Source organism: Rattus norvegicus, chromosome 12 (genome assembly GCF_021556685.1).
Source record: "Rattus norvegicus strain SHRSP/BbbUtx chromosome 12, alternate assembly SHRSP_T2T, whole genome shotgun sequence".
In the NCBI taxonomy this organism is placed as follows: Eukaryota; Metazoa; Chordata; class Mammalia; order Rodentia; family Muridae; genus Rattus; species Rattus norvegicus.
This window is the reverse complement of record NC_141545.1, coordinates 51,300,795-51,310,483: the sequence shown is the minus strand read 5'-3', so window position 1 is coordinate 51,310,483 and position 9,689 is coordinate 51,300,795. Positions and strand designations below refer to the sequence as shown.

The 9,689-nt window shown below is 56.1% G+C and overlaps 1 protein-coding gene across 20 annotated transcripts in view; it reads left to right on the top strand.

The window, feature by feature from the left end:
• Hps4 (HPS4, biogenesis of lysosomal organelles complex 3 subunit 2) overlaps window positions 1-9,689 on the top strand; it is a 30,846-nt gene that overhangs the window by 15,573 nt on the left and 5,584 nt on the right. For all 20 annotated transcript variants that reach the window (XR_015634021.1, XR_015634026.1, XR_015634020.1 and 17 more), the window contains 7 exons: window positions 189-296; window positions 596-712; window positions 1,534-1,628; window positions 3,010-3,082; window positions 5,257-5,293; window positions 6,538-6,634; window positions 6,995-7,763. Coding sequence is in view for 5 of the 20 variants with exons in the window: in NM_001107148.3 (NP_001100618.2) it covers window positions 189-296; window positions 596-712; window positions 1,534-1,628; window positions 3,010-3,082; window positions 5,257-5,293; window positions 6,538-6,634; window positions 6,995-7,763 (1,296 nt within the window). In the remaining 15 variants the exon portion in view is untranslated. The remainder of the gene's footprint in view (window positions 1-188; window positions 297-595; window positions 713-1,533; window positions 1,629-3,009; window positions 3,083-5,256; window positions 5,294-6,537; window positions 6,635-6,994; window positions 7,764-9,689) is intronic.

Sequence of the window (9,689 nt, the reverse complement as noted above, 5' to 3'; positions counted from 1 at the left end):
CCCTGCTTGTAGCCCAGGCTGATCATCCTATCTCAGTCTCCCAACTGCTAGGATTGGAGCTTCAGCTATCATGCCTGGCTAGGAAATGACCTTATGGGCCTGCAGCAGGTGCCATAGAGAGTGTGGATTCTCTTGAGAATTGTGGCCTCAGAGAAAAGCCACAAGAAATGTCTGCTCTCCCTCTGCAGGCTCTGGGTTGTGGTGTGGAGCTCTCCGATGCCAGCTGCAGGCAGTTTCTGGATCAGCTCATTGGATTTTTTCATTTCTACATGGGGCCTGTCTCCCTGGCCTACAAGGTAAGAGTGCAGGGAGCCAGGAGCATCGGGCCCTTCGAAATCAGTACTGCTGGACCAGGCCTTCCTTGGGCCTGTCTCTGTTACATGATTCCATGTCAAATAGCTAACCCTAGAGCCCTTGGGGATGCCTGTGTGCCCCTGTGTCTGCTCTTCTTTCTACCTCTCAGCACTGTATTCCCTGATTCTGCAACAGGGTTGGTCAGACAGGAATGGGATGGGGAGTCCCCAGCAGAAATGCCACCATTACCTAGATCCTGTATCCTGATCTCAGGCACTGACCTCTCCTGACTCTCTCTCAGAGCCATCCTCAGGAAGAGCTGAGGTTGCAGTGGGATACCTTCATCACACAAGTCCTCAGGAGCACCAGCGAGTCGCACAGGATCTTCAATGCCCTGTGGAACCTGGACCGCACCAAAGTAAGTCTGCGGGAGTTCCCGATCACTGCCAGCCTGGGGCGGTGGGTGTGAGTCTCTAGGATGGGGCTGTGAGGTGTTTCAGAACACCTGTGCTGATGAGCACGTAGCCAGGGGAGTGAGAGGAGTGTGCTTTCCAGCAGCTGAACAGTTTCCATGCTGCTGTGCGAGAGGCAAGCTGCCTCTCAGAGCCTTGCTGTCTCCTGATGGGTCAGGGCCTTCCTGGACCAGTCTGAAGGCCAGTGAGGCTGCACTGACAGGGACCAAGCAAACACTCAGTTCGTAGGGTGTCATCATTGTCTCTTAAGGGTTGGCCCAAAAGGCCTGAGGGCCTCTTCGTTCTCTAAACAAATGGCACAGGCTTTAATGACTCCCACAATGTGCCTGGCTCACATTTGAACCCCTTTGTATGTGAGAGAGGCAGGAAGTTCTGTTTCTGAATCACTCCCATTTACCCTCACAGTGACCCAGTGAGCACTGTCTGCTGTGTGGCAGGCCCTTGTCTCTCAGCGGAGAAAGTGGCTGGGACTCAGCATCCCTAGAGCCCGTAGTGGGCATGGGATGGGGACAAAAGTGGGAGTGACATCACTCTGCTAGTGTCTGCCTCTCTTACATTGTCCTGGCCACCTGGTTTTCACCAGCAGGAGGCTACTGTGTCTGGGCAGTTCTGGACAGGCTCATGTGATTTTCATGGTTGAGCAGTTGATTACTTACAAGAACTGTGGGCCGGCTTGGGTTATAACCCCCTCCTTGGCTCTGAAGCCTGCTCCCAGATACCCCAAGCACTTGTAAACGCGCTCGCTCGTGTGCCTTATCTTCCCCAGGTGGAGCCCCTGCTGCTGCTGAAGGCAGCCCTCATCTTACAGACCTGCCAGCGCTCACCCCATGTGCTAGCTGGCTGCATCCTCTATGAAGGACTGTGAGTAGAGCCCCACCTCTCCTCCACCTGCGGGTTCCTCCTCACTCTCCCCTCTAGTTCCATGTCAGTGTCTGCAGTATCCCCTTGCAATTGGGAACTGTTCAGTCTGGGTGTCTTGGTATGGAGTCAGTGGGTAGAATGCAGTACAGAGCCCGTTGTGGGCAGCAGCCAGCCCTGCTAGTAGAGGCTGTGCTAAGGGCTGCATGAGCTACCCAGCTGCTTGCAGCCCTCCTTGTTTGTACACAGAGCCCCAAGGCCTGACAGCCCCTTCTAAGGAGCACTGTGCCATGGCCAAGGCACTGGCTGCAAGGTGTGCTTCAGCCAGCGCCCAGCGCTCTCCAGAGGTAGGGCTGGGGGCCATTCAAGCCCTGAGCTCTGTTCCTCTTTGCTCTGTCGTCTTGGACAAGTAGCTTGGGCCCAGTTCCTCTTCTGGGGGGGCGTGGAGACCCTTGCTGGAGAGTGAAAGGCATGGGCAGGTGTGGAGAGCCAAGCACAGACCCCATGAGCAGCATCCTTCCCTCTCCCCTGTTCTCCTCGGTATGAATTTGTATGTCTCTTCGACATAGATGGCTTCAAAGAGAATCTGTGGGCAGACAAGGTGGTTCTGTGAGTAAAGGTACTTACTACCCAGTTTGGAGGCCTAAGTTCCATTCTGAGACCCACAAGGCAAAAGGAGAAAACTGGTTCCCACTGACCTCCACACATGCCATAGCATTTCCCGTGAGTGCATGCATGTGTACACACACACACAGACACACACACACACACACACACACACACACTTTATTTTGAGACATTATCTCACCATATAGCCATGGCTGCCTTGGAATTATCTCTGTAGTCCAAGCTGGCTTTGAACTCACAAAGATAGGCTGCTTCCAGAGTCCTCGGATGAAATTCACGTGCCAAAGGGTCCAAACCCCTCTGTGTACCAACTGCAGAGATAGAGGCCCTTCTACCTGGCTTTTAGCTATGCTGTGGCCAGCACTGTGCCAGGCTGTCCCACACTGCACTTGTGTACAGACACACATGCTGATTCCCTCTGCTGTCTGTGCAAGCAGACATAGCCCCAAGGACCCATGCAGTGCGGGTGCTTTTGTTTCTGTTGGTTTCTGACAGTCTCACTGTACACACAGCACCGGCTGGCCTAGACCTCAGAACAGGAGCTCCTCCCTCTGACACAATGTGTGTCTTTGTGCTCTGAGTGCTTGGTACAGTGATTGTTTTCCTGCGAACAGAAGATTCACGGAGAGTCCACCCCATGAAATTCCTGCCAACTACACCCTGAGACCCTCCACGTCCAGGGACATTGGCATCTCCAGAGCTCAGAGGTCCCAACACTTCTTCTTATGGCCTTCTTGTCTGTGTGTCTTACCCTCAGGATTGTGAATTCCCAGCTGCCACCTTCCCTCACTGCCAAGGTCCTGCTTCATCACACTGTAGCTGCAGACCAGGTATGGTATGGCCATGCAGCCTGCTGGGAGGCTTACCAGAACACTCACCATCCAGCGTGGTGGGGCAGATTCCACGTGGTAGACAGTCTGGGGCACTTCTTCACTGACTCTGTCACAACTCTTCATCTGTTGGTATGGTCAAGAGTAAATGGGAGAAAAAGCAGGCACTTGCCCTGTGTGGTGGGCTTGGGCACTGGGTCTTTCAAGCCAGGCAGAGCTGTGTGCATTCAGCTCCCATTAGCATAGCCTTGATGGCAGTGAGCACACTGTGAAGAGTACATCCTTAAGTAGACAGGAAAACTGCTGGCCATGGCGCTGTCTGCTTCTTATGCCGGCCCTGGGAAGCTGAGGCAGGACAATCTTGAATGCAGAGCTACCCTGGGCTACATGCTAAGACTCTGTCAAAAACCAGACAGAAGGAAGGGAAGGAGGGAGGGAGGGAGGAAGGGAGGGAGGGAAGGAGGGAAGAAGGAAGGAAGGAAGGGAAGGAAGGAAGGGAGGGCCAGCAGCCCAGGGAAAAAATTGAGTTCATGTGCAGTCATTGTGTTTGTATGAGGAGCACACACAACCATCAAGAATGAAATTGCCCACAGGCAGGTGACTTAGTGGTGCAGGCCTTCAATCCCAGCAGGACTCCAAAGGCAGAGGCAGCAGAACTCTGTGAGTGTGAGGCCAGTCTGGTCTACAATGCAAGTCCAGGACAGCTAGAGCTAGACAGTGAGACTCCTGTCTTGGGAAGGGAGGAAGTGCCCGGGCAACAACGTAAGCCCACAGTTCTCACTACAGTTGCCATCTTCCCTGCCTGCCCCCACCCCCTCTCCTGCTCTACATAGAGGGTTGAATTTCTGATCCCTCTGCCTCATCTCCCCAATGCTGAGGCCCTAGGCTGAGCCACAGGCTTGTCTTGTTTGTGTATTTCTGTTTCAAACACTTCACTGGCCTCTCTCCCACCAAGAGAGTGAGCGGCCATGTGGAGCCTGGGAGGGTGATGGCTTCCTGTGGGTGGTGCGTCTGGAGGGCCACCTTCATGGTTGGCGTTTGGGAGCTTTAAGGACGATTCTGTCTGTCTCCCTTGACTCAGCTTCTGGGAATCCACACTGAGGGAGGACAGGGTTCCCATCCTTCTAGTAAAAGGAAAGCACCATGTGGGACTTGGCTGCCCAGAGGTGCCACAGGCTCTGGCTGCCGCTCCTGCTGCTGCTGCTGCTGCTGTAGGCTCTGGCTGCCGCTCCTGCTGCTGCTGCTGCTGCTGTAGGCTCTGGCTGCCGCTCCTGCTGCTGCTGTAGGCTCTGGCTGCCCCTGCTGCTGCTGCCGCTGCTGCTGCTGCTGTAGGCTCTGGCTGCCGCTCCTGCTGCTGCTGTAGGCTCTGGCTGCTCCTGCTGCTGCTGCTGCTGCTGTAGGCTCTGGCTGCTGCTGCTGCTGCTGCTGCTGCTGCTGCTGTAGGCTCTGGCTGCTCCTGCTGCTGCTGCCCAGTGCAACAGCGGTGGTCTGTGGCTGGGACAAGGGCTCATGGCCCCTAGAGTGGAAACACTTTCTCACCTGTACAGGGTGACTACTAGTTTCTAGTCTGTGGCTGAGGGTCAGCTGGTTTGCATGAGTTGCCGCAGACTTCCTCAGAGATTTTTCTAGTCCTAGTCAGAGATTTTACAGTGAGTGTAATTGCTTATGCAGTTGTAAATGGAACTACTGAATTTTACTAATGCCTCAAAGTAGTAAAAGGCATTTACTTCAAGGGGAAGTTCCCAGGTATTATTGGACTGTTAGCTTTAGAGTAAGAGATTACATAAGTTTGTTTGTTTATTCAGTGTTGCTGGGGAATGGACCCCAAGACCACTTGAGCTTTGCCACTGGGCTGTGTTCCCAGACTCTGTGGCTGTGCTCTACACTGGGTTCGCGAAGGTAGATTCGCGTGGGAACCCTTGCTCTGAACTCTCATGGGAGACACTTACTAGTTCTGAGCTGCTGCTGTGAAGCCTGAGTGGGCCCAGTTTTTGCCTCCTCCTGGCCTCTCAGAGCCAGTGGCCCTGCTCCATCTGCTGGGCTCTTGGGCCAGCCAGGGTCATTCCAGCTCCCTGGGCTTGGCTGAGTCCTGTGAGCAGACGGCGCCATGAGTTCTTGACGGTTATCAAGAGAGCGTGACGTCTGGTGCCAACCTAAGCATATGCTTGTTTCAGAGGCCGCCTGGAGCAGGAGCTGCCACACAGGAAACAGGTACGTGCTATGGTGGGCAGTGGTGGGCTGTGGTGGGCAGTGGTGGGCTGAGGTGGGCAGTGGTGGGCAGTGGTGGGCTGTGGTGGGCTGTGGTGGCAGTGGTGGGCAGTGATGGGCTGTGGTGGGCTGTGGTGGGCAGTGGTGGGCTGTGGCGGGCTGTGGTGGGCAGTGGTGGTGGGCAGTGGTGGGCTGTGGTGGGCTGTGGTGGGCTGTGGTGGGCTGTGGTGGGCAGTGGTGGGCTGTGGTGGGCAGTGTGGGCTGTGGTGGGCAGTGGTGGGCTGTGGTGGGCAGTGGTGGTGGGCTGTGGTGGGCAGTGGTGGGCTGTGGCGGGCAGTGGTGGGCTGTGGTGGGCAGTGGTGGGCTGTGGTGGGCAGTGTGGGCTGTGGTGGGCTGTGGTGGGCAGTGGTGGGCTGTGGTGGGCTGTGGTGGGCAGTGTGGGCTGTGGTGGGCTGTGGTGGGCTGTGGTAGGCTGTGGTGGGCAGTGGTGGGCTGTGGCGGGCAGTGGTGGGCTGTGGTGGGCAGTGGTGGTGGGCTGTGGTGGGCAGTGGTGGGCTGTGGCGGGCAGTGTGGGCTGTGGTGGGCAGTGGTAGGCTGTGGTGGGCAGTGGTGGGCTGTGGTGGGCAGTGGTGGGCTGTGGTGGGCAGTGGTGGTGGGCTGTGGTGGGCAGTGTGGGCTGTGGTGGGCTGTGGTAGGCTGTGGTGGGCTGTGGTGGGCAGTGGTGGGCTGTGGTGGGCAGTGGTGGGCTGTGGTGGGCAGTGTGGGCTGTGGTGGGCTGTGGTAGGCTGTGGTGGGCTGTGGTGGGCTGTGGTGGGCAGTGGTGGGGCTGTCTTCCTCCTGGGTGAGTCAGAGAGAACTGGACCAGCTCCTGTGTGGATTTCCTCCATGTCAGCAGCAGGGTCTAGGACAGCTGTAAGGACAGTTGGCCTGCAGCACCTTGATCTTTAAGGACATGGTTTGGGGCATGCCCCCCTGTGACTCCATCTGTGACATTGCTTAGTTCATGTCCAGTGTGTAGTGATGGAGAGAGGAAGGAAGCTGGTGTCGCCATCTCTTCAGGATGAGGTGGCATCCCCAAGGGGCTCTGGCCTCATTCTGAAGCCTCATTTGGCCGAGTCCTTAGCAAGCTGGAAACCGTTCTTACAGTGCGTCTTGTCTATAGCTCCCTTCTCCCCTCTCCTCGCTGCACTGCAGCTCTGGCCAGGCGGCCTCGTTCTGGGGTCCTGCCCATGTTGCTTTCTCTGCAGGACCAGCATTACCCCCTGCCGTGCAGATCACCCCTGTTTTCCTGAGTGAGGAGGAGGTGGCCAGCCTCCATGAGTTCCCAGTAGAGCATGACCCTCGGTAGGTTTGGGCTTCCCAGGGCTTCTCACAGTGTGAGTTCCTCCCTTGTCTCCTCCCTGCTTGTCCGTGTTGATCAGCAGTATCCTGGCATCAGGGCATGGAGCAAGCTAAGTGTGGACTGAGTGTGGAGCCAGGGTCTCAGGGGCCTTGAGCTGTGTGTGACTTACTGCGGCCAGCCCCGAGGACCAGTTATTGTCTCTCTTTACTTTCCTTGTTTAACCACTGTGGCATCTTGAGCTCTCTAGACACAGACATATACTTGCCATCAATGCCTGTGCCTTTCAGAGGATCAGAGCCTCAGTGTCCCCATGGAGGCCTTTGTCCCACATTTGCTGATGCGACATCTCTTCTGTTTGCCAGACTGGAGGAAAGTTCATTTCAGTGCCCTCCCTGGGATCAAAGCACCCCTACTGGGGCGGAAGATGCCTGGACATCAGCCACCGTCCTGGAGCCCACACCATGTGGTGGAGGACACTCACCTAGGCTTGAGCAGGAGCGTGCTGGGCCCACAGGACTGTGCACCGAGGCCTGTGACCGGAGCTCTGATCTCAGTGGCAGGCTGCAGAGGGAACTGTGTCTCTCCCAAGAACTGGACTTGTCTGCAATGCACCTTTCTGAGGCTCAGGACGCATTCCCGCCTGTGCCTGCCTCGTGTGATCTGCAGGCTCTCTGCGTCAGCCGGGACACCCCCACACTACCTGAAGACACAGCCATTTGCAGCTGCCTGGACCCTTCCCCTCTTGAGAGGCCACCCGAGGGCGGAAGCCTGGAGGCGCTTGCAGACCTTCCCCTCACCCATGGCCACACCCACGTTCCTGGCACAGAACCTCTCCCCAGCAGCAGAACTATGGTACTTCTTCCCCAACATCCTGAGGGTGTAGAGCCCGGTGTGGAGCCCTGTGGGAGTGGAGCTCAGGACAGACTCCCAGCCCTGGCACGCAGTTCCCACTCGGCTGACTCTCAGGGCCCTAGCCCCTCTGCAGACAGAACTGGCTTCAATCCATCCCCATCTGGGCCCCATGCAGGGCTCATGCCCATGAACCTCTACACTCACAGTGTGAACGGACTAGTGCTGTCCTTGCTGGCCAAAGAGACTCTTGGCAGTGATACTGCAGCCATTGAGGAGGTGGTGAGTGTCCCCTGGCTCCTTTGTACCCTCACTTTCCCCTAGAATGTGGACCAGCCAGTGCCCACTTCCCTGAGGTGCCCACTTCCCTGAGGGCGTGTAAGCCACACATGCGTCACATCACTGTAACCACACATGTGTGATATCATTGTAGCCACACACACATGACGTCACTGTAGCCACACATGCGTGACATCACTGTAGCCACACATGCGTGACGTCACTGTAGCCATACATGTGTGACGTCACTGTAACAGGCAGACAGGCTCTGGGCTTTTCCTTTCCTGCTTCCTGCTGGAGCCCAGGTGTTGGAGAAGGTAGAGCTGAGTGTGAGTGACAGCTCCTCCCTTGGTGCCATGTTTCCAGCAGCAGTGGTCAGCTTCCCATTCTGAGGTAGCAAGGCCACACGGGCAAGGCCAGTCTGCCCAGCTCCTGGCCCAGCTCCTGGCTGAGGCAGCACAGGCACTGCAGCGGCATCAGTGTTGTGAAGCACATGGCAGCCTGGGGTGGGGGCCTCACGTGGGGACTTGGTGCTCCTTCCCAGAGTACATTTGGAATCCAAACTGGCGGTACAGGCTCTGTAGCTGGCCTTGGCTACTTTGTGGGTTCTTCTTTTCCCTCCCTCCTTTATCCCCCCCCCCCCTGCTTTCACTGCCTCACACTGGATAGGAGAGAAATGAGGGGAGAGTGGAGAGAAAGATACAGGGAGAGGGGGAGGGAAAGAAAGAGGGGAGAGAGGGGGAAGGGGAGAGAGAGAGGAAGAGAGAGAGATTCCTGAATCTAATTTCTTTCCTTTTGTTTCTTCTTTGAAGATAGCTACTAACAAACTACAATCCGCCCTACTAAGCGACCAACACCCACCCACCCACCTCTTGGGGCCTTCACATTTCTCTCTGAAAAGTACCAAAATTCCAAAAGTCTCATGCTGCAGAAATTATCTGCAGTAGACAAAACCATGCTTTTGCTAGAGCACCAGTCAAGTCATGGTCAGCTGCTGCGGACCATCCGAGCAGCCCCACATCTCCACCTGGGCAGTTTTATAATATTTCTGTGCTTTTTTTTTTTTCAAACCAGAATTCCAGAATTCTCAAAAATGTCGCTACAGGGCTGTTTTTGAATAACCACTTTCCTGAAGCAGTGAACTGAGCTCTAGGGTCTAGGCTGGCGATAGAGTTGCCATGGTGACAGCCTCACTATAGTTGGCAGGAAGAGAAGTTGCTGAGGGCAAATTGTGTTCTGGGGCTCCACTTGTTTCTCTTCTTAAACCCACATTATTCTGAGGCAGTCTCATTGGCATGCAGGCCATGTGGCCCTGCACTAAGGAGCTGGTCACCTTGGAGCCAGGACAGGCTGCCTGGCACCTTCTGTTCCACAGACCCTGCCCGCAGCCCAGAATGGAGGCTCTCTGTATGTCCTCATTTCATGTGGCCGTGATAACATGGCTGCGTCCACCTCTGCTTTAGTGTAACAGAGGGTACTGGCTGCCACTTCACACAGGGCAGCCCTGGGCCTTCCTTCCCCTCAGATCTCACCATGCTGGACCTCAGGAGTGTTGCCTTGAAGGCCTGGTGTTTGGATGCAGCAAAATAGACAGAATCCTCTCTCTTTGCCTCTGCCCCTTCTGAAGAGACCCAGCCCAGGCTGCCTTGGGGAGGGGTGGTCTGCATGTTATATGTGTTTGATGTGTCCTGGAAGGCAGGCCCCACAACTCCTTCCTGGGAAGAGAAGTCATGCAAGAGGCAGGTCTAGAGTTTCCCCTGCCTCTCACTGCCCTGCCCTCACCTCTGTCCCCAGGTTAATCTGCCCTTGCAGAAAGGTTGGAAGGGGAGAGGAGCAGGTTCAGGCCTCTGCAGCCTCCGCTGTGGGAGGTGTCTGTCAAGGCCAGCCACATGGTGCCCACCACAGCCTCCAGCTTACCTGTGCTTGTTG